Source organism: Orcinus orca, chromosome 17 (genome assembly GCF_937001465.1).
Source record: "Orcinus orca chromosome 17, mOrcOrc1.1, whole genome shotgun sequence".
NCBI classification, from domain to species: Eukaryota; Metazoa; Chordata; class Mammalia; order Artiodactyla; family Delphinidae; genus Orcinus; species Orcinus orca.
The window spans coordinates 67725218-67750173 of record NC_064575.1 but is presented as its reverse complement, the minus strand read 5'-3'; the positions used below and the strand labels follow the sequence as shown (position 1 = coordinate 67750173).

Below are 24956 nucleotides of genomic sequence, written 5' to 3'. Positions count from 1 at the left end.
AAGAACTAGATAAAGGCAGTGAAAAAAGAGGTTTTACAATGGCTGAATTGTTGCTATAAAATTTGCAAAATCCTTATGCTGTAATAGAATTGAATCCCAACATGTCACTGAGTTAGTGTGTGTAAAGCACGTAGCTCAGAGTTGGTTAATAGTAAATGTTCAATAAATGGTAGCTGTTTATATTATTATTACTTTTGCAACTAAAATTAGAGACATTCTGCAATTCTGTACAACCAGTATTTATAATGCTAAAGGCAGCTCTCTTCTCAATTTGATGTGCATTTCAGGGACAATATCATGGGACTCCAGAAGTAAATTAAGGCTGCTCAGGATAGAGGCAGACTTCAGAGAAGGTAGTAAGGAAGGTGACAAAAACCAAAACTTTGCACTAACCGTGCATGACAATCAAGACCACAAAGTGCTTTTCCCATGTCCATTACGGCATTATTCACAGTAGCCAAGATAGGGAAACAACTTAAGTGTCCATCAACATATAAATGGATAAAGAAGATATGATTTCTCTCTCTCCAAATATATAAATATAAATATAAATACAGTAAGTCCCCTACATAAGAACAAGTTCCATTCCAAGAGCACGTCCATAAATCCAATTTGTTTGAAAGCCCAACAAAGTTAGTCTAGTTACCCAACTAACACAATCGGCTCTATAGTACTGTACTGTAATAGATTTATAATACTTTTCACAAGAATAATACACAAAAAACAAACAAACACAAAAAATAAAGAAAACATTTTTTATCTTACAGTACAGTACCTTGAAAAGTACAGTAGTACAGTACAATAGCTGGCATACAGGGGCAGGTACCGAGTGAACAGGCAAGAAGAGTTACTGACTGGAGGAGGGAGAGGAGGTGGGAGATGGTAGAGCTGAAGGATCCTCAGCAATAGGAGACGGAGGGCAAGCTGCAATCTCACTCACGCCTGACGCGGATGGCACAGGTTCTGGTTCCTTACTGGATTCAATTCTATCTACCCTCTTGAACATACGATCCAGTGATGTCTGGGTAGTAGCTCTTTTTTTTCTTGTCATAGATGACATGGTAGCACTGGATTGCATTCTGAACAGGTGCTGCAAGCTTCGTGTACCGTTCTACGTTCAGGTCCTGTGCCTCAAAAACTAACAGTGCCTCCTCAAATAAAGAAAATCCCCTTGCCATTTCCTGCACTGAGAATCTCTTCAGTTCTTCAGGTACTTCTTTTTCCTCTTGTCTCTCTTCGTCCTTTCTCTGGGCCTCCAATTCCATCAGGTCATTAGTAAGCTCCTTGTGTTGCACAGCAAGGAGTTCAATGAAGTCGTCCTCTTGCAGCTCTAGTTCCAGCTTCTCACTGAGGGTCACTAAGTTGCTGAAGACCACTTTGAACTCCTCATTCACCTTCTCAAATCCACGAAAATCGTGAACAAACTGCGGGCAAAGGTTCTTCCAAACCCCATTCAGGGTTACGGCCTTGCTCCACTCTCAATTATTTTCACTTTTGTTTCCATTGTTATTGCTTGGAGGTTCTTAGCAGTACCAGCTACATCAGCCTGCTTTTATGCTTGCTTCCGGACATCCTGGGCTTGAAATGAAGATACTGTACTACTGTACTCTATACAGTACTGTACAGTAAAGTACACAAAAGCACAACCACTTGTAGAGGATGCACACACGTGACAATATACGCCGATGTGTTAATTAACTTAAGTGACTGGACATGTGAAACGCACGTTCACATCTTTGAAAGTTCACAACTTGAAGGTTCATATGTAGGGGACTTACTGTATAAATATAAAAAATACTATTCATCCATGAGAAAGAAGGAAATACTGCCATTTGTAACAACATGAATGGACCTTGAAGGCATTATTCTAAATGAAATAAGTCGGAGAAATACTGTACAATATCACTTATATATGGAACCTAAAAAAGTCAAACTCATAGAAACAGAGAGTAGAGAGAGCCCCTGTGATTACCAGGGGCTGGGGACTGGGGGAAATTGGGGAGATGTTGGTCAAAGGGTGTAAACTTCCAGTTATAGGACAGATAAGTTCTGGGAATCACCATGTATAGCATGGTGATTATAGTAATAATACTGTATTTACAAACTTAAAAGGTGCTAAGAGTGTAGATCTTAAATGCTCTCACCACAAAAATGAAATGGTAACTATGTGATGTGATGAAGGTGTTAGCTAACTCTATGGTGGTAATCATTTTGCAATAGATAAGTGTATCAAATCAACATGTTGTATGCCTTGAACTTACACAGTGTTATATATCAGTTATACGTCAATAAAGCTGGGGGGAAAAAAAAGACTACAAAGTGCTTGTGAAGAGACTAACGAATAAACCTGAAATGCATGCATCTGTAGGTGTGTGTTTATATCCAGTAAATCTATTTCAAGCTTAGCTGTAATCATATTTAATTACATCTTTAATTTCTAAATTGCCAGATTAAGAAACAAGCTCCCTTCTCATTGTATTTGAAAACCTAACACTGCAAGTGATTGTCAAAAAGGAGGCTATTGTGTAGCCAGCGAGTGCCGCCTGAGGGACAGTTTCAGAACAGATCCCTCCCCTCTCCTCCCCTGCTCTCCTTCCCTTTTCCTCCTTTCCTCACCTCTGCTCTAGTTAAGGGCTGAGTCATCTTACCTGGAGGTTACAGTATCACTGATTTGGGGGGTGGAGCTCTTTGGGCTACATTTAGTTCATTTGGCTACAAAATGCAACCCAGAAACCGAGTTCTACTTGGTTGGAAGGTTTTTAGACCCTATACAACCCAGGAATCTACATCTGTAGAAACCACCTCTGTCTTTCCCAGCTTCTGTGCTCCAAGTAACCAAAAGTCTGATAGGATGACCCAGGGCAGGACACCCAGAAGTGGCCTGAACGTGGTCAGGAAGCAAGAATGCTCAGGTGGCCAGCACCTTCAGGAAAAAGCGGCACTGTTGGGGCACCCTGGCAATATCTCTCTGCCAGGCTCAGTTTCTCTGCTCTTGAGCAGACAGACAATCCTGTAGCCAGCAGAGAGAGACTCAGGTTGCTGAAAAGAGCAGGAAGCAGGCACACTGATTTCATCTTTGTGTGATGCCTGGCAAGAAGTGACTGCAACCTCAGGAAACTCTGCACTGAATGAATGAACATTCTAGAACCAACTCTGCCACATGGGAAATGAAGCCATTTCACTTCTCTGAGCCTCCTTTTCTGCTTCTATATACTAGAAATGAAATAATTCCTACCTGCCAGGTGGCATCAAGGGTAGAAAAAGAACACACTCTAGAATGTTTTCTGTGAGGTCCAAAGCACCACACAAAAAGGAACCAAAAAATGACAAGCTCCGTGGTGCTATGTCTAAACTTGGCCCAGATATTAATATTTAAGTGGCTAAAAGCAGGGCCAATTTTCTCACTGATATTCTTCTAACAAAGGTAATTTAAATTATAAGAATACAATATAATTTTCACAGAATTTTATAACGTTATTTTCATTTGAACGAAATGAGTATGGACAGAAACTTCTTTTTTCTCCTGAGTGGGCCCCTGTACAAAAATACATTGTTTATCACGGCTCTAATTGTCTCCCTTGTTTCAGGCTGACACTCTCACAGACCCATCCTTCACACCACTGCCAGACTGCTCTGGCTCAAAGACATATCTGAGGTTGACTCCTCTTTTCCCCTAAGGACCCATACCCAATCAGTCAAGTCTTACGGATTCTGCCTTCTTAATATCTCTCAAATCCAACCATTTCTCTCCATCGCAACTGACATGTCTCTATTTTAAGTCACTATCATTTTTCACCAGAAATTAACAAATTAGCTGTCCACATGGTCACTCATAGGGGACCCTGTGTTGCTCTTTTATCTCGATTCCTTTCTCCACACTGCAGCTAGAATGATCTTCCCGCACTGCGCATTTTATCATGTAACTCCCTGCTGGAAACTGTAATTGTCAAGATGATCAAGTCCCCAACTGCTGGACCTGGCGTCCTTGCTCCTTCAGGTCCAACCTTCAGGTTCAAGCCCTTGCTCAGCTCCTTTGCCACACTGTGCACCACTTCTAATGCACTTTTCACTCCAGCCATTCCTAACTATGTAAGGTTCCCCCATGCCATGTTCTCATTTTTGCACACACTGTCCTCTTTACTAGGAAGACTCTTTCTAACAGTTTCCACACTCACTGCCTTCACATGCCTAATTCCTTACATCATCACTGCCATAACCCCTTTCGGGAATCCTGCTTAGGATGCCTAAGCCTGGGCTAGATGCTCTTGTCCTGTGTCTTCATAGCACTTTACTCTTGTACTAATCTATCTGCACTTGCACTCACCTATTTGCTGCTATGGCTCATCAATTAAACTATCAACTCCCTGAGGACATGAATGGATCCTTGTTCCTGCTATAACCCAATAGTGGATGTTGTGCTCTCACACAGATTTCTTCCCATCTCCCAGCTCCTGGGGATATAGATTATTGATGGCTCAAAGCCATGTCCCTTGCTGGGCACTGCCCTAGGCTGCAGAAAACTGGCTTGTTTTATATAGTTACAGACCCTCTTAGAGACACTAGGCCACCAATGACTGGCTGACATGGCACACAATGGCCCGGCCTCCTTGCCACTTTAGGAAATCTCTAAAGGGTTATCTCAGCTCCAGAGCTCCTAGTAGGTTAGGAAGAGGCCTCATTTGCAACCTCACTGAATATCCATTTTTCTCCATGACCCATCCTGCCATCCTCACATTCTTTCACATGCATCACCCAAGAATACTCCCCAATAAATCTTCACGCACAATTCACAATTCTCAGTCTTAGGGTCTGTTTCCACGGAACCCAGTCAAAAACATTCTCCACCACCCAATATAGTCCCTGGCACATATTAGGTGCTCAGAATGCACTTGACATTCAACAAATGAATGAATAAATGCCTTTTAAGGCGTACACTCAGAGCAGGAAAGTTGTATTACTCATGTTTCCTTTTCTAGAGTCCAGCACAGTGCCTGACTACTTACTTGCTTGAATGGTCCTTCAAATGTTCCCTTTATATGACTAAGAGGGAAGTCTTCTGGAGACACACGGCTCCTTTCTTTATGCATCAAGTCCAAAGTGATACAAGCTAAAAAGGAGTATAAAAGGCGTGTAATACTATTCTGCATAATAATGAAATTTGCTGCCTTCAAAGGAAGAAAAAGTTATACTGCAAATTACAAAGCAGTTAAAAAATATTTTTTTTATTAGGGTTTAAAGGGACTGTGTTCCCTTTGAGAATTAAAATAACTGTAGGGTAAGCTATGTGCTGTCTAACAGATCTGATAGTTTTTTTTAAGTGTATCTTTAGGAAAACCCCAAAGGGGATACGCCTTGGAGGATAAATGCTGACCTGAATGATGCTGTAAAACTGGGAGCACCAAGACCCTTCCCTTGTACCATTCTGCCACTTGTTGGGTTGTCAGAAGAAATCATTGATTGGCCAAATAAAAACCCGAGGATGCTATTTTGGACTTAATAACTTGGACTTGGGGGAACGTCTTAATGAGGGGAATCACAATGGGTCCTGGAAGGACCCAATGGGTAGGAGTTGGGGTTTTCCAGAACATGAATGGAATTTCAATGGGGACGTCTAGAAGATAAGGCTCTCTTGGATAGAGGGGCAAAACCAGGGATAGGGAAGTCAGATTAGAAATTGTGGGTGTGTTCAAAGAGGACCCATCTAGTGAAGGGTTGACTTCTTAGTTAACGCACACATACACACATACACACATGCATACTTTTGAACCTTGAAGAAGTTATATTTAGTACTTGGCTTTCAATTTTTTCTTTTCTTTTTTTTAAGTAGATTTTACTTTTTAGTGCAGTTTTAGGCTGCACACATTCCTAGCCAAAATTTCACACTATAAAGCACAGTAATTCCTTAGGTTTCAGCAAAATTGAGCAGAAAGTACAGAGGATTCTCATATACCCCCCGCCCCCGTACACGCATAGCCTCCCACATTATCAACATTCCCTATCAGAGTGGTACGTTTGTTATTATTGATGAACCTGTGTTGACACATCATTATCACCGAAGTCCATCGTTTACATTAGGGTTTGCTCTTGGTGTTGTATATTCTATGAGTTTGGAAAAATGTATAATGATGTGTATCCATCATTATAGCATCATACAGAGTAGTTTCTCTACCCTAAAAATCCTCTATGGGGCAATTCCCTCATAAAATTACCCCATCCTTCAGTAAAGAAAGTTATGTATATGTATACGTGCACACACACATATTGATATTCTGAAGTGGTGGCTCTGGGGAGGCTGAGGGTTGGGCAGTAAAGGAGAAATAGAGCAACAGTTATTAAGGAATGGCTTTCTGGAATATCACCTGTGAAGGTGTAGTACAGTGAGTAGGGGCTCATCACTAAGTAAGAAGTCTCAGCTAAGAGGCCGGGTAGTAAGAAACCGCTTTCAAATAGACAACCCAAGAGAGTTTCCTGACCTGAGTCCACAACAAGCCCAGGAGAGTAAACCTCTTGGGTCACATTCTCTCTCTCTCAGGAAGAGGCACATTGCATATTAGCATGTCAAAATCTTCAGGAAATTGTATCACTAAAGAAAACTACTTCTTTTAAGACAACATTCTCCAAAAATTACTGATATGTACTAATATCTGTGGCACCGTGTGTAAGGACTGCTACACAACCAAGTGAAGGGATTTATTTACAGGTTTTCACAACCAAAGAGGATATTCTTGGAGGTTTATGTGGTCACTGGACACAAGATAGTTTGGAGGTAAGAATGACTGGAGATGAGAGCTCTGTTTGGGATGGCTAAATGTTTCAATTCCAGCTCTCATCTGGTGTAGAATGAAGACGGTGGCTAAGGGATGAGAAAATGAGTCAACAGAGTAGTTGTTGAGGACAAATTGACCAGACTTGGTCACTAATTTCTCTAAGGATAAGGAAGCACGAAGAAGAAGGACTCAAGTCATCATAAAACTGTAGAGTAGGAAGGGATCTTTAACATCTTCTAGTTGGGCAGTTTTCAAACTTATATTTAGCCTTAGGACCTTCAAACATCAAAGTTTCAAGGAGAAACCTAGGGACTTCCCTGGCGGTCCAGTGGTTGAGACTTCGCCTTCCAATGCAGGGGGTGTGAGTTCGATCCCTGGTCAGGGAGCTAAGATCCCACATGCTTCGTGGCCAAAAAGCCAAAAACATAAAACAGAAGCAGTATTGTAACAAATTCAACAAAAACTTAAAAAAATAGTCCACATCAAAAAAATCTTAAAAAAAAAAAAGAGAAACTTAAAGTGCAGGACAGAAGAAAGGAGAGGGCCATGGAAGTGTTTTATCCAACAGTGGAGAAAGGAAGAGTGTAGGGGAGGAACTCCTGGGCTTCACATTCTGAAATCTTGGCTGGGAATTTTTAGGGCATTCTAGATCTGAGAAGCAGTGCCCCAAGATATAGACGTCACAATTCAAGTATCATTTTCTCCCACTCTCAAAGTAGTCCAGGACAAATAAATTTCAAAGGGGGGAATATTTCACATGAATGGTTTTACAGGCCTTGAATTGTAGGAAGACCCATAGTTTTGCGGTTAAAAGCTCCATCCTCAAGTTGACTATTTGAGACCAATTCCTGGCTCTATCACACCCCTCCATCTGTTAACATCCAAGAAATTTCTTAACTTCTCTGTGCATACTTCAGTTTTCCCAACTGTAAAATTGGGATCATAATAGAGTAGCAACCATTTCCCAGGGTTATTGTGAAGATGAAATGAGCTATTCCGTTGAAAATGCTTAGCACAAAGCCTGACACAAGGCAAGCAGTAACTTTAGCTCATTATATAATAAATGTTATCTCACCACTTAGGATGCTTGCTATTTGCCAAGCACTGTTGTAGGTACTGGAGAGATGAACAACAAGATACTATTCAAGCCTTGCATTCACTAAACACTTATTCGAAGAATCTTACTTATGCTGTCTCTTATGGTGATTTAAAATATGTCCACAAATTCTTAGATGCTCCCTTCAAAACGCAGAGTCTAATTCCCCTCCCCTTGAGCGTTGGCTAGACTAAGTGGCTCTAGACTAAGTGGCTCACTTCTAACAAGCAGTGAGGCAGAAGTGATGACGTATGATTTCCGAGATGAGGTCACAGAAGACATGTGGTTTCCTCCTTGGATCACTCTCTCTGGGGGAAGCCACCATCACTTTGTGAGGACAATCCAGTAGTCCCATGAAGAGGTGCTTGCTGCAAGGTACTGAGGTCTCCTACCAACAGCCAGCAATAACTTGCCAGGTGTGTGAGGAGCCACCACAGCAGTGGATCCTCCAGCCCCAGTCAAGCCTTCAGATGATTGCAGCCCTGGCCAGCATCTGGACTGCAACCTCATGAGAGACCTCGAGCTAGAATCACCTGGCTAAGCTGCTCTCAGATTCTCTGAACCACAGAAATTGGGTGAGATAATGTTTACTACTTTAAGCCACGAACTTTGGGGTGAAAATTAGAAAGATAGATAACTTTTCCTCAAAAGGCCCTGAAAGGGATATATTGTTATCCATTTCATAGATAAGGAAACCAAGGTGGAGATGTTACTTTGCTCAGTTCACCCAGCTGGTTGTGGTGAGAGGCAGATTTCAACTAAGATCTATAGGTTTCTAGGGTCCAGGGTATTTCTACTCCATCACTGTGTCTCCAAAGACAGTCAATGAAACATACAGCACACATAAGGGAGCCCTATAAGGAAACAGGGCCTTGGGGAGGCTTTGCGGTTGGGTTTGCTTTTTTGCCTGAGACCAGCCCAGGGGATGAGAACAAGGACCCCCAAGGGTCCATAAAAGGGTTGTATGAGGAAGGCAGAGATTGCCTTAACAAATATAGTCTGCATCAATTAAGACACCTTAACAGATACTACTCCATTAGTATTTAAACCCGTGGGGCAAAAGTTTGCAGATAGTTTCCCCCGTTCCCGTAAAATTCACATTTTCAGCTTTGGGGATTCTTGAATGAAACCAGACCTCACAGAAATACGTTTCAAAGACCAAATTCTTCTCTAACAGTTACCATGGGCTGGAAAAAGCAAGTAGAAGGCAAAGCCTGAGTCTGCACTATGCTAATGCTGGCCTTATCTCACAAGGCACATCTTGGGTCCTGCGTTCTTTCTCTCCCAGGTGCAATCTAAATCATCGCCCTATGTCCCATTTTTCTTTAACTTCTTTGAGTTTGGCAGACATTAAGGCTGAGCCCTAGATCATGCCTGCAGGTTCATGAGGACAGTAATCAGCGCCTGCAGTGCCTTTTATTGGTCTCTGACTGCATGAATTCCCCCGACTCTTACTTTCTGACAACGGATAAACTTTTCTCATCTCTAACCACGAAGGCTCAACCCCATTCTTTCCTCCTGCAACAACACAATATGCTATATTTTCCGCCTCTGGGAAAATAAGAAAAGCATACAAAGAAAAGGCTGCAGAAGTTTTATCCATGTTACTTGCCCACCGTTCAAGAAGAGGCACGTGGAGTGGTTCCTTTGGGTCCACACCTGATATCAGTGTATCCAGCTCCAAGTTTTGACCTTGGTCCGCACTCTGCAAAACTGAATATGGTGGAAACACAATATGTGAAAAATTAGAAAGGTGAGATTGTATAGTGGTTAAGCACATGGCCTGCAAAGCCAGAATGCTGGGGTGTTTTTAAAGCACTTAGACGGATTTCTGGCAAATCATAACCACTCCATTAGTGTTTGATTCATATAGGTAGGTTAAATCTATTGAACAAACTCCCATTTCTTTAGAAAACTGCCTCTATTCTAAGATGGAGCTTTAGTTCTCTCATTTAATCCCCACAAAACCAAACAGTATATTAAGATATTAGAGTTCAGCACTGTCTATCCATTGCCCCATTCACAATTAGGAATTTGATTGTTATTTTAAAGGAAGAATACTTTAAATATACGGACATTTGCTTAAAGACTTTCCTAATAGTGTTTTCTTTATGTTTTCCAATTTTGGTGTGCTAGGAAATTATTCTGCAGTACTGTATATATAAAAAATTACATGTCCTGGGCTTCCCTGGTGGCACAGCGGTTGAGAGTCTGCCTGCCAATGCAGGGGACACGGGTTCGTGCCCCGGTCCGGGAAGATCCCACATGCCGTGGAGCGGCTAGGCCCGTGAGGCATGGCCGCTGAGCCTGCACATCCGGAGCCTGTGCTCTGCAACGGGAGAGGCCACAACAGTGAGAGGCCCGCGTACCACAAAAAAAATAAAATAAAATAAAATAAAAAAAAATTACATGTCCTGTATTTCAAAGGCAATGTAAACCATTTTCAAGGGCAAAGTTGCCCATTTTTTATTTTTACTCTCCATTTTTACTGGAGAATCTAACCCCACCTAAGCTCTGACAGCGCTTTGCCAAGTTTAGCTGAACGTTACATGTGGCTCTCTGGTAAATTAACTTCCCGTGCCCCACGCCTGAAATGCTGTATTCACCTGTGGCACACACAGCCACAGGGCTCCCAGGGTCATACTTTTCCAGAACTGGCTGAAGACAGAACTGTGGAGTCAGCAACAGGTCTTTGGTAATAATCATTTCCACAAATGTACTGAACACTGTTCAAAGCCTTGCCTACATTTTCTCATTTTCTTCCCAGCATAGCTCAGGCCAGACTCAGGAGCCAGCCCCGATGACCCCTCCCATCTTTCTCACACCCACACAAAATGAAGATTCATTGTGATGACTCTGGAGTATAAGAACACTGCTTATACAACTCCACTATTCCAGGAGGCAAATAGGACCTAGATTCCTTAAAATTATATCCTTAGTACTCAGTGAATTGGTTAAACCTGCTCTATTTCTAGCACCTTCCCCCTGTCATTTTGCCACCAGCAAAATGCCCCCATTGCTTATTCTAGCACCCCTCTGTACTCAGAAACACACACATGCAGATACACAACGGCCGGCACCCAATCGGGATTGGGTCCCACTTCTCCCTCCTTTTTAAGAACAATGGCTAAATTGACCTCTTTGCAAAGTCTGGGTCCTAATGTCTTCTTTGGTAGTGGTTCTCAAACTTTAGCATGAATTAAAATCACTTGGCAGACTTGTGACACCACAGATTGCTGGATCCTAAACCTCTAAGTTTCTGATTCAGTAGGTCTGGGTTTAAGCCCAAGAATTTTAATTAACCAGCTCCCAGGTGATGCTCATGTGCTGGGTTCAGCACCCAGCCCTTGAGAACAACTGCTCTAGTTTATAAAAGATGGTAGAAGGTTCCAGTCTGCTGTGGGTTGAATTGTGTCCCTCAGATAGATATGTTGGATTCCTAACCCCAGATACTTGTGAATGTGACCTTATTTGGAAATGGGGTTTTAGTAGATGTAATCAAATTAAGGTGAAATCATACTGGATCAGGGTTGGCCCTAAATCCAATGACTGGTGTCCTCATACGAGAGATTTAGAGACAGAGACATACTCATGAGGAAGACCACCATGTGATGATGTTGGCAGAGATGCCAACGATGTAGCTGCAAGCCAAGGAACCCCAAGGATTGCTAGCAACTTAGACTAGAAGCTAGGAAGAGGCAAAAGAGGATGCTTCCCTACAGCCTTCAGAGGAAGTATGGCCCTACCAACACCTGGATTTCAGAATTCTAGCCTCTAGGACTGTGAAAGAGTAGATTTCCATTGTTTTCAGCCACCCATCTTACAGAACTTCGCGACAGCAGCCACAGGAGGCTAATACACAGTCATTGTAGAGACTGAGGAGTTAACCCAATTCTTCATCCTTCCCTGCATTCGCATCCTTGCCATGGCTTCTTCATGGCCAGAGTATATTTCCTCACACCCCAACTTTGAGGTTGGCCATGTGACTTGCTTTGACAAATGACATGGGGGAAGAAGCGACAGTGCCCCAGTTCAGAGCCAGGCCTTAAAAAGCCTTGCACACTTCCTTTTGTCCTCTTGCTCCTCTGCCATTGCTAGGAGAATGGCTTCCTCCTTCAGCCTGGGGCAGAGTTCCCCCAACCTACCCACAAACCAGCAGTGAGGAACAAAGCTGCCCCAGCCTCTTTGACTTAAAGCTAAGCCATCAAACCAAGCTGAGCTGTGTCTAGAGCAACAGAAATCTTCCCCCAACCCACCCCTGTCCTCGCCAAAAGAGCCTTGGTCTGGACCAGTTGTGGACACTGTTTGGCCACGGTGTGATCTGGGCAAACCCTTCAACTTTTCTGCCTTAACTGTGAAATGAGGGGGCTTAGATTAACTTGTCTCTAGGTCATTTTTGAATTGATGAAAATATCTACTTCGAAGAGTATGAAACATTAAAACAAACAAACGTGAAATACGAACTTGCAGTTTCATGGGGGAAAATGGAGACCTAATCATCATTAGGTAGCTTATTCACACACTCCTTCAGCCAGGCATTATTTATAAACACATAATATATGTATTAAATATTTATTATGTGCCAGACAGTGCTGGTGGCTGGAACATCAAAGGTGAGCAGTACCAGAGTCCATCCCTGACCTCGTGGAACCAGTGGAGGCACTGACATTACTTAAATACAGCAGAGAGAGTAGAGAGGAAGCCCACACTCAGGAAGATGCAACAAGACTCAGTGACAGGTTAACAGAGCAGGAAACAGAGAGGAATGCCCAATATGCCCCCTCTTTCCTTCTTACCCAGGCATTTTGGTCTCTATCCCTTTAACAAGATTGTGCAATAGAAGCTATAGATTAGAATCTCCTGAAGTACTTGAAAAAAGAAAAAGCAGTGCTGGGGATGGGAGCCCTACCTCCAGAGATTCTGATGCACTTTGCCAGCGTTGGTATTATTAATATTATCATTATTTTAACTTATTTTGCCCATGGCAAGCATGTCTCACTGAACAGGACTCTGTCTACTGTACCAAGGATGGAAGGCTTGTGTTTGAATTGCGTACAGCTCCATGAACTCAGAGTTAAAGTATCACCAAGGGCATTAACTGGTTACAGGTATTTTTAAAAGTACCCAGACACGGCCATGTTACCCAATAGGAGGACTAAGCACATACCTAGTGACCACAAAAACAGGTGTGCACATATGCGCTCAGAAACAAAATTGTTCAGTGTTTAAAAAAAAAAAATTATCACCAAGAGGGACAAAGAAAATCTAAGTAGTCATCACGACAGGAAGAATCGAATCCTTGTATTTCCTTGGAGTTATTTTCCAGAGTAATTTCTTTAAAAATTAAATATGGGGTAGGGGCAAAGAGCTGGGGGCTGGGTGGGCCATATGAAATTCTGAGCTCCAGGCCTTTAAAAATCTTACTGGAGTCCTGAGTCTGATCTGTTCCCAAGGCCATTCCTTCACCTCTACCAGCGATAATTGCATCTGTATTTCCACACGCGGGAAAAAAAGTCTGGGAACTTCATTCTTATCAGTATTTACCAGCTCTGGAATTCTACTGCCTTCAGCGTGATTCTTTTTCCTGTCTGCTTATAGCACTCCCAGAACCTGGAGTTAGGACAGAAGTTCGTAAGTTGAAAGAACACTCTCAGATTAATTATTAGGCCCTATCACTGACCGCCAAGGGGCTCCCAGACCAGTCAAGCTGAAAGCCTCCTGTCTTGGAAGCCACACAGGTTTCCATCATCTGACATCCTCAGGTGGAATCCTGGTTCCCGGATTTTGTTTCTAATAACCCCTTAGGGGTGATACCTGTTCGGGTTTTTAGGTCATCCCCCATGCCTACGCGAAGTGTTTAGCCACCTGAATCACCTGGAGGATCAGAATACAGCTGTATCACCTCGCAAGATTCTCCCTAACCCACTTCCCAGGTCTCAGAGGAACAAGTTTCAACCGCACCCTGTGCAGCGGCTCTCTGGCCCAGGCGGAAAAACAGAGCCGGCCGGCGGCTCTGCTCCCCTCACTAACTGGGTGGCCAAAGAGGCCAGTGACAAGCCCAGAAGGTCACACCACAAACCCCGCCGCCTCCTGCCTCCCGCACGAGCCCTGCCAGGTGCTTACCCACTTCTAATCAACAGGGAAGAGCTCAATCACGGGTCTCCGCTCCCGGCGCGGAACGAAATCCAGCGCACGGCATCTTGGGAAATGTAGTCCCCGCTACCTCCCAGGGTCCCCGGGTCTACTCACGAGACCCCCCGCCCCGCCAAGAGGGATTTCTCTGCCTGGGCCCGATGAAGCCGGCGATGCCATCCCAGTGTGGAGGCGGGGCCGTGCCCTTCTCAGGACTCGGGGTGCTCTCCTGGGTCTGAGGAAAGAGATGGAACTACAATTCCCAGGCTGCTCTGCGCCGAGCCGGGAGCCGCCAGCCTCGCTTTGCGTGACCGCGGCAGGTTGGTCCTGGAGCAGATGAGCGCAGAATATTTAGGCGAAAGCGCGAGGCGGGAGGGGAGCGCGGGGCAGGAGGAGTATCTCGGCCCAGAAAATTATGCATGCGTTAGGGAAGCTCTGAGAGAATGGCTGTGGAAGGTAAGGGACGCTTGGGCATTTTAAGCCCCCTCTTAACCCGCGCACCCCGATACACACATCCCCGATGAAGCTTGGGGAAGCTTGGGGAGGAGAGGAAAGTGGGTGGTGGCAAGCGGGCCCTTTCCTCTTACACCTCTTGGCACTCACCTGAGCCACGGAGAGCCAGTAGGTGCTTTATTCAGTTACTTTGGAAAGACAGGTAGATGCGCAGCACTCTCGGGTTGGAGGCGAAGAGTGTCCCTAATGCGAAATGATGTGCTGGATATGGGGGGAAAGCCTGAGAGAGCGCTTGGAGGTCTCAGCCCCGAGGCGCCCTTTTCGCTGCCGCATCCCGTCAGGGCCGGCTCGGTGACCTCGAGGTTGAGGATGCTCACTTTGGCCTCCACACATGGGAGAGGACCCTCGCCAGGGGCGTCATCGGGAAGCATGGACTGCTGTTGGGTCGAGGGCCCCTCGTCGTGTGTACGCAGCAGCGATAGCAGCAGATGTACCCAGAGGGTGGAGGTGTCCCTACACCTGTCTCTTTATACAATCCTCCCGAGGTTAGCAAAGTTTATAGAAACGAAATGGAATCAGCCAGGAATAAGGACAGCCAGCCTCTTCCATTGGGGGGAATCCTTTTCTTTGAAGCCCGCCTTCTGCTTTCCTCCTATAATTTTGGCCTTTGGCTTTGCAGTTTGGGCTCTATGATGTTGCCACCTTTGAACTGCCTGGTTGAAAGCAGGGACAGGCGGTTTGTGTGGGATCCCAAGTTTTCATTTCAGATGCTCTCACCTTGGAAGACTGGCTTTCTTGTTGAGGGTAGTTTCTGGGGAAAAATATGTGGGCCAGACGTGTTTGTGATGTCAAACGAGCAGTCACACTGTGCCTGAATGATAAATTGAAATGATCATGGGACTAAAGGGGAGTGTAAGTTCATTTACAGAATTATGGCTTCTGAGTGTGGCTCAGGTCAGAGGGGAAGTTGGTGTTGGAAAAAGAGGGCATGCCTGCCAGCTGCAGCAGACTCCTTGCCAAGGGGAAGTGAGCCTGTTCCTTGGAGGCTGAAAGCAAGAAGGAGCCACAAGGGTTTGCTGGCGTCCCTCTCCCCTACCTGCCCCAGGTGAGAGCAACTGAACTAATCTGACTCTTGCTCTCTTTGTAATTACTTAACAACTTGAAGTGGCAATAACCCAGCTCTTGTGGTCAGCACCCATTAACTCAGGAAACTGTCTCAGGTTCAGAGATCCCAAGCTGGGCACTTCTATCCACCTATCTACCTACCTTTACTGTTCTTATATATTTGGCTTTTAAATTTATACATATATATATATAAATCTATATACACCTATATAAATCTCATATATATGGCTTTGAAAAAAACAAATAACCAGAGTTTTCTGTGCAAATGTAATAATAGGGTGAGAATCTGGCTTTTTGCATTGTTACGGTTGATGGTAACTGAGACAAGACTTTAGATGAAAAAAAACAAAAAACACAGATAAAGTTCATTCTGAGCTTGAGGCTAAGGGCAAGTTGTTGACCTACTGGCATCTCTCTACCTCACCCCTCAGATGACATTATCTCTTCTCTTCCTCACTCTTCTGTGTCCTCAAGTGAAGGGCACTCCCACTGGGTGCCAGTCCATGATGTACTTGAAAGCAATTTCCTGCTCGCTGGAAGAAGTATAGAATTAGTCATATATCTTGTCTGATGGGTTATTATACCAGCGAAGCCAGACCTTACGAAAACAAAGGCTTTGAAAGGAAGTATGCCTGGACTGTGGAGAGCTTATTTTATTTTCTATTGACTTGTTTGGTTAAAGTGCCTGTCTAGTAAACAGGAGATCCTGAGTTTGAATCACAATGAGGCCTCAACTTGAAGAATAAAGGGAATATTTTAAACTTTGACTGCAAATATTCCTATCTCTGGTCTTTACAAAGGCAGCTTTCTTGGTTTGAACTTGGCCCTTCCTAGCTACTCTCGTTTGGTCTTTCAAGGCTCAGGGAAAACTTCACCTCCTCTGGGAACCTGTCTCAACCCTCCCTACCCTCTGCCTTCTGAGTGCTCTGCCCAGTCTGTGGGAGGTGCCTCCTGAATTGTCTCCTCAGCACCTGTGCTTACATTTTTTTTTTTTTTTTTTTTTTTTTTTGCGGTACGCAGGCCTCTCACTGTTGTGGCCTCTCCCGTTGCGGAGCACAGGCTCCGGACGCGCAGGCTCAGCGGCCATGGCTCACGGGCCCAGCCGCTCTGTGGCATGTGGGATCTTCCCGGACCGGGGCACGAACCCGTGTTCCCTGCATCGGCAGGCGGATTCTCAACCACTGCGCCACCAGGGAAGCCCCTGTGCTTACATTTAACACTTGCCGTACTTAATGTCTCTCACTAGACTCTAAGACTACAGCCCCTGGGGAGTGGGGACCATGGACTCTTTGAATTTATACTCCCAGGCAATAGTACACTACCTGACCCATGATAGGTACTCAGTAAATGCTCATGAAATGCATGGGAAATAAATCCATGGAGCTTTTGTAACTGACTCCATACGGGTGCATGGGGCTTTCTTAGGAGCCCAAATGCCATAAAATAAGGAACTTTTGAGAGGTTTGAAGGCAGTGGCTCTCACCTGAGGAGGGACATTGTCCTCCTAGGGCATGTTTGAGGTATGCAGGGGCTGGTATTGATATTTTATGCCCATGGGCCAAGGATGTCCTAAGTGTCCTATAGTGCATGGCTGTCTCATACAAAATTCCCAACCCAAAACCAAGGAACAACCAGTTTCCCCAAGCTCACTGAGAAACACTGATTTAGAGAATAAGGAATATTGCCAGAGGAAATGGAATAGGACATATAATACATGTTGCTTAACATCTGAGGTTTAGTTTCTGCATCTGGAAAAAATGGGCACACTACTGTTTAGGTCCCACTAAAGTTGTGAAGATTAAATAAAGGAAAGGGTTTATTAAGAGTGACTAGGACATGGATTCTCAGTAAATATTACTTGCACTCCCTCCCATACTTCTCCTATAAAAAAAAAGCGGTACTGTTTGGAACCTGTTTTGTATCCTGAACTTTCACTTATTCATGCCAGTCTTCGTAATTAGTAGCAAGTTAGAAGTTTTTTTTGTTTTGTTTTTTTGTTACAATGTGTAACCTGTTTCCTTAAGTAAGCTTGAACTTGTAAAAGTGTTAAGAGCAAGCAGTGGGCTCATTCATTTTGCTAAACTTGTAACTTGGAGTTATTTTATGGCTACCCTGGGTTAGGCTTTCTTTGAATTAATTACAGCATCCTATGTCTACTCCCTAATCTGGTTGTGACCCAAGCCCTACATTTATGGGCAGCTTAAAGCTGTGCTTTCCAGCCACAGACCACGTTATGGTCTGCATTCCGATTGGGATTGTATTGGCATCCATTGTCTTAAAAAAAGATTATAAGAAATTACTGCAAATAGCTGGAGAACTAGGACCTCTAGAAAGGAGGTAGCCTGTAGAAACCGAGAGTAATCCCTTCTCCGTGGACAGATTGCGTAGACAGTTGTCTTCATTGAGGCACTGTTTTCTAATATTAATGGGTTGAAGGGAGAGGAAAAAAGTGGATTCATCAGGCATAGTACCGTATTCACCTGTGTGGATTCATCAGGCGTAGTACCGTATTCACCTCTGTATTCCAAGATTGGTGTCTGGCACTTATTTGGACCTCAGTAATTGTTTCATGAGTGAAGTATAAATGCCCCAGAGCAAGAGAAGGCTTTTCCTATTCCTGGGCCACATTTCGTCTCCTCCTTGCTTCATCCTCAGCTGTATAAGAAAATGCAGTGGATACATTTTGTACGTAGTGTTTCTATTCCAGATCTAATAGAATAATAGCTCCTCTTCCAAGGCAGAAAGACGAGTCCGAATATTCACCTCCCTCCAAAAAGATTTCCAGTTGTAGGCTATGTGCTCTGAATGACTTTGGGCTAAGGGATCCACATTTTACATCCAAAGTGAACAAACTGACTCATCAGATGGCCTCTGATTAGTCATTCAGTGCTCAGGTTCTATAGTTTTTCTCCTGTAAAAGAGTAACGAAACTTCCCATCACCAAAATATTGTGAGGATAAGTAATCATAGCAGCGGCTGGGGAAAAAAGGGAAAACAAGATACCTCGGAACCTCGTGGCAAAGAGCAGCAGTCGCAAATGATGCCTTTGTACCCTGCTGGCATTCGGAACTGAGTTACAATCACAGAGGGGGATAAAGACATCATCTTGATTACAAGGGTGCAGGGGTTATTCTTCCTGACTTTGGGCCGGATGGTAAGGTGGGTTTGCTACTACTGCATCCCAGCAGCGAGTTTACCCCTCACAGGACCGCCTGCCTCTGTAACACTGGCAGCCTGGACGGCAGAGAGAAGATGGGCTCCTGCAGCAGGCATCTGGGACCCAGAGGGAGAGAGCCCCCAACTCCGGATGCATTGTTCCCTTTCACAGGCTTTCACGTCACCACTTGTCTTCTCCTCGCCAGAGGAGAGACCATAGAGGGCGGAGAGGGACCAGCAGTGCCATTCTCTTGGATTGCCCCTGTGACACGGGAAGTAAGGAGGACGGTGGCTCTCCTGGTACTAGCCTGCCTCCAGTTTTTCCTAACTGCGTTTCCATGTTGAGAACAAGGTTTACGTGCAGTTCTGCACGGTGCCTTACACCTGGCCCACGGTAGACTCCGTGTGAGGTTTGTTAAACAAACGAATCAGTGAATGAATGGCAGACTGAATGAATGGATGGGTAGGCTAATGAGTGCATCTGATTTCCGTGGTAGCCCCTATACACGCCCCCCAAGAAGAACGCCCCGCTGCGTTCACTTGCAGAGTGCTTGTAAAAGCAGCGCGACTGTCAACACGCTTCCCTCTCAGCTCCGTGCAGCATCCCGGTGTTAGTGTTCAACTACCTGCTACTCGATTCTCTTTCATTTCACTTTTCACCAAGGGTCTTTTATTCTTTTTTTCTAATATTTATTTTGTTCCCTAGCCCACGAGATCTGACTGTCCTGCGGCAGCAACTTGTATCCATCACTCTATTTTAGGATGTGAGAGTGGTGAACATGAAGGCTTCGCTGAAAACTTCCGTCCAGTGACTGTGCGTGAGGGCGAGGTGGGGTCCCAAGCCCTGCTTCTGCACTTGCTGCGGCAGGAGTTCCTGCCACTCCCAGCTCTTCTCCGTGACCTCTAACTGGCTCAGACAGGGCTTCAGTCTAATCCTGCTGTTACCTGGCCGCGCCCTTGCACCCACCCTTCTTTCTTGTCTGTCTTGCTGTGCTCTTTGGCCAGAAGGAACTAGGGCTGGTGCTAACAAGGGTGAGGTGGTGTAGAACCTCTGGCGGTGTAGCTGTGATCCGTAATGCTGTGGGACACATCCCAGCAAGGACAGCCTGGGATCTGAAACCTGTGCCTGAACTCTGGGGACTGAGAGTCAGACGTTGTGCGTTTAATGAAGAAAATTGCAAACTCCCTTTTCCTGGCATTCAGGCAGGTTTTGCATTTGCTGTTGATAAGCAGGAGAGTTCCTTGCCTGTGTTCAAGGAACTCTACTAGATTTGGGGGGGGGCCACTAAGAAGGAAGTTTAGCCGTCCCCCGCCTCCACTTGGCTGGAGACAGAGATTCAGATTAGGCTGCATGATATAAGTGCTAAATAAAAGTACAAGCAGCATAACGTGGGCGGTCGGAGAACAAATGGAGCATTTGGTTCTGATCTGGACAGGATGGGATGGCCCAACCAAGGGGATAGCATTTGAGTGAGCTGTTGAGTATAATACTGATGGGTGGGGAATGGGGGAAGGGCGTGGAACAGAGGGCTGTATGTGGAATGTGTGCTACCCCCCCAGGTCCTGGTGTTGTGGTTGTTTAGCCCTCCATGGGCACGAACATTAATGAGGATGCTCCTCTCACGTCTGCTACGTTCCTTTCCCTGTGGGCTCGGTTATCTGCTTGGCCAGACCTCCAGCACTCCCTGCAGCCCCGCTGGAGCTTGCCCATGGTCCTTTTGTAGCTACAAGAGCAAGCAAGGAAAGCTGCTCTCCTGTAAATCAAACTGATTCTTCCCCAGTTTTCTGATGTGGATGTAGCAGCTCAGAGCTGGCTCATGAGAGCAAACTTGGCTATATTTAGTCTGATTTTTCTAACGCGTGGGTGCAAGAAGCTGCTCTTACAGCTCGCCTCCCGAGGGAAGAGCACACAGGGGTGGCATTTGTCAGGTGACGGGGGTGGCCGCCCCACGGCCTTCTTTCTGCAGCCTTTTTCCAAGGGCACCTGGGGCTGGGAGGAGCCAGCTGGCAAGTTCAATTCCGTTGCTTCTCAGCTGCCCTTGATACTCTAGAAGGTGTTTGGTGCTGTTCTGTCCAGTAAATACCACGTCTTCAGGGATTGGATGTTTGTGGATTGGCCATAGGTACAGAATGACCTCAGGCCTGCTGGTGCCCCGCCATGGGAGCTGTAGCACACACAGTGCCATCTGTAAGTATACGAGCTCTGCAGGCAGATTGGGTGTGAACCCCAGCCCTGCCAAGGGCTTGTGCTGTGGGCCTGAGCAGCTCTGAGACTTCTCTGCTCATCTGTCAGATGGGGATATTAGTAGTGATGACCTCGTAGGCGTGTTGAGAGGGTTCAATCAGTATCAGAGCTCTTAGGACCTGGTTTGGTAGTTGCTCAATAAACACTAAGCAAATATTGGACAAGATGATGGTGATGCCGCTGTCTTTCCTTGTCTTCCTGCCACGTTTAAGAAAGCCCTGTGGTAGTACAGTGTCTGGTATAATTGTAGTTGCTAAGAAAGGAATGGTATTCATTATGTAATTCCCTGAAGTTATGAGGTAGCAACGAAAAGTAAAAGTGATCATAATATGAGTGTATTTATTCATTAGAGACTCAACACTTAAATAATCTCTCCCCACCAAAAATTTACTTTCCACTTAACACCCACAGTTTGGTAGGCTGGGCTGTCTTAGATGGTCTGATAATTGCCCAGTCATACAATGTGTAGGTAAATTGACTGCAAAGAGAAATTTCAGGCCATGCAAAAGAGGAAAAAAATTCATGGACTCTTATGAAAGTGACATTGGAAAACTGATGGAATCACACAGCTGTGACCCAATTAAGATTTGGCTGAGTTAGGCCAGGTAACCATTAAAGAAGAGAAAATTGACCTAAGACACTGTTTTGGTAGGAACCAAAGAAAAATATTAGACCACCTAAGGATTAGGAGAAGTCTTCAGTGAAAAGTGATGCCCTGAAATGTAATACTTTGGGGAAAAAATGATCTTTATAAATGGGCTGTGAAAAGTCAAACATGAAATGAAAAATGTTTTGTCCTGCTGACATAAATCTTGTTGCAGGAATTATATAACAAACAATTGATTTTTGTTTTTGTTTTTGTTCTAAGAATTAACACACATTTACAACTATAAGTTTGGTTAAATGGGAGATAAACTCCATTTCTCCTTTCAAGATAAAGTATCATTCAGACTGTTTCACTATTAAGTTTTGATACTTGAGTCCTTATTTCAAGATTTTTCTCCATGTTCTATATTAGTACTGTAAAAAAGTTTAAAAATCAGATTATTTAGGTATAATTTACATTCAGTAAAATTTACCTTTTGAAGTTGAGTTTTGGCAAATGTATACAATGTATTCAGTCTTGTAACCACCAAGACAATCAAGTTCAGTTCCTACAGCCCAAAAAGTTTTCTTGTGCCCTTTAGTTACCCTTTACTCTATTCACAACCCCTGACACACACTGCACTGAATTGTCTTTACACTTTTGCCTTTTCCAGAAGGTTATACAAATGATATCATGTACTATGTTGTCATCTGAGTCTGAGTGCTTTCATTTAGTGAAATGCATTTGGGAGTCATCCATGTTGTTGCATGTATCAATCATTCAGTCCTTTTAATTGGTGAGTAGTATTCCATTGGATGGATGTACCACAGTTTATTCACCAGTCATACATTTGGATTGTTTCCAGTTTGGGGTAATAATGAAGAAATCACTGTCAACAGTTGCATGCAGGTTTTTGTGTGAACATATTTATTTCTCTTGTATAAATAGCTAGGAGTGGAATTTTGGAGTCATAGTGTGTTTTAACGTATAAGAAACTGTCAAACTTTTCTAAAGTTACTGTGTCTCACACGTATTTTCCTCAATTTGGATTTTTTTTCTACTACTCCTCTGCTGATAATGAGGACCTCACAAGAATAAGAGAACGGGGACTAAGTATGCGATTGGATGGGATTAGAAGGAAACAGTTTTCCAGAAGTGGGTTCCTTGAGCTATATTACAGAAGAACACGCAAGTATAGCAATGGCAAATACACACCCTGGTTTCCAGTTAGTCCAGACTTCAAGGATGGATATAGCCTAGAAATACCACTGGTGTTGCATCCAAAAGAAAGCTGTTTAAATTCCCTTTTATAATGCACAGTAACGGGAATTTGCCATCAAGTTCTGGATATTGATTTTTTTTTTTTTTGGTTATTGTAGTAAAACAGGTAAGGAAAGCAGCCTAGATGAGGGAGGGCTTACCTTTGGAGGAAATTTGGGTAAGAACATGACAAGAAAGGGAAGACCATGTATGAGAGGCCACAGAAAGTGAGTTTAACTGGAGCAGGAAACACTTAACCTGTCCCTGGAAGGAATTGGTCTCGCCCACCAAGGGGCGTGGTCACAGGAGCCAAGGACTCCATTTTATGAAGCCTAAGAAAAGGTTCGTTGACCCAGTCTCTAGAGTGATTTAAATGTTGAGTATGGCAGAGGCCAGGCTTGTTTTGCAGCTGTGTGTGATTCTGATTGAGAGTTGGGTCCTGAGCTCTCCCTTCGTACATTGCAGGTAAACCAAGCACTGCTCCCAGAGACCACATTTTGCTCAGCCACAAATTGGGTAGAGGGCCTGATAAGAGAATTGCTTCCAAATGCAAAACGTGGTCTTGGAGGTATAATTTGGGTATGGACACATTAGGATTTCCCACTGGTCTCTGGGACCGTGGGATGGGATATTTGAATTTAGGATAGCTACAGAATTCCTGTGATACGTGGTTGCCTTAACCCTACGCTACCCTGTTTGAGGTTGTAAAATATCAATACAGGGTTTTCGTGTTTTTCGTTTGAGAAGGTGCCTGTGCATTACATGGAGGTGAAAATATAATACTAACCAGGCTTCAGTAGATGTACTTTGCACTTGATTTTGTCTGGAGTTTGGTGTTAAGGGTCATCTAGGAAATTTAGGTAGGTATAGCACTGACTTACTGTAGGTTGGAAATAGAATGTCCTTCATTTTACATTCACAGGTATTTATCGAGCATCTAATATATGCCAGTCTCTAGCAGGGTTTGATTTATAGTCCTATAATATCGTGGACAAGCTTAGGAAAAGCAGGTGTTCTGAAGACAGATCTTCTTACGTAGTGTTTCCTTTAAGATTCTTCTGGGACACTTGGATGGTACCTTTTAATAAGTCAGAAATGGGGCCTTGAATATAACACATGGCCTGAGTCGTTCTTTTTTTTTTTTTTTTTTTTTTGCGGTACGCGGGCCTCTCACTGCTGTGGCCTCTCCCGCTGCGGAGCACAGGCTCCGGACGCGCAGGCTCAGCGGCCATGGCTCACGGGCCCAGCCGCTCCACGGCATGTGGGATCCTCCCTGACCGGGGCACGAACCCGTGTCCCCTGCATCGGCAGGCGGACTCTCAACCACTGCGCCACCAGGGAAGCCCCTGAGTCATTCTTAATAAGCATATTTGGAGATGCTGGTATGCAGACAGGATTCTTAATCTAAGATCACAAGAGGGGACTGAAGGTCTCATGGGATGCTTGACCCCCTTAAACTATATGCACAATATACATATGGACATTATGTGTATTTTTCATGGCAAAGGGGACAGGGGCTTTTATTCTTCAGGGACTAAGGATGAGCATCATGATCTCCATGAGAACATCCATTTGACGTTTTTATTCTGATAAATCTCTAGTGCCTACAACTATGTCTGGCACATAGCACGCAACTATTTGTTGAGTAAACAAGAGAACTAATATCTTTTTGTTAGTTACTACTGACTACTCTGAGCCAGCCACTTGATGGCCATTCTCCACACATTAGTTTTCATAATGCAATGGGATAGGTGGTTTTTCCCAGCCAATAGCTGAGAGACTTTAGGTCCAGAGAAGATAAGTATTGATAATTTTTCCAAGGCTGCACAGCTAATTCCTGGTAGGACAGGGCTTTGTTGCCAACTTTGCCATATTCTAGAGTCCATGCTTTTTCACCATCCTGTGTTGCTTTCTGGTTTTGTATTAATTTGGTAGTTTGGTTCTGGTTTAGTAGCTGTCTATCGGGAACATTAGTAATTGAAGGGGGGAAAAGAAACCAGTGTAATAAACAAAACATTGCTTATTTGGGCTCTACAATAGGGAAAACTATTCCAGGTTTTTAGATCAAATCCCTGAGAAGGCATTTATCTTGATCTTGGCTATCTACACTTTAGCTTCCCTCTTTGTAAGGAGCCC

The 24956-nt window shown here is 44.2% G+C and overlaps 2 protein-coding genes across 3 annotated transcripts in view; one reads left to right on the top strand and one right to left on the bottom strand.

Moving 5' to 3' along the window:
- Window positions 1-24956, bottom strand: part of LOC125961775 (uncharacterized) — a 265975-nt gene that overhangs the window by 88194 nt on the left and 152825 nt on the right. The window lies entirely within an intron of this gene.
- SAMD12 (sterile alpha motif domain containing 12) overlaps window positions 14292-24956 on the top strand; it is a 410354-nt gene continuing 399689 nt past the window's right edge. For both annotated transcript variants that reach the window (XM_033419918.2, XM_004265368.4), the window contains exon 1: window positions 14292-14451. In XM_033419918.2, coding sequence (XP_033275809.1) covers window positions 14439-14451 — 13 coding nt within the window. In that variant the 5' untranslated portion in view covers window positions 14292-14438. The remainder of the gene's footprint in view (window positions 14452-24956) is intronic.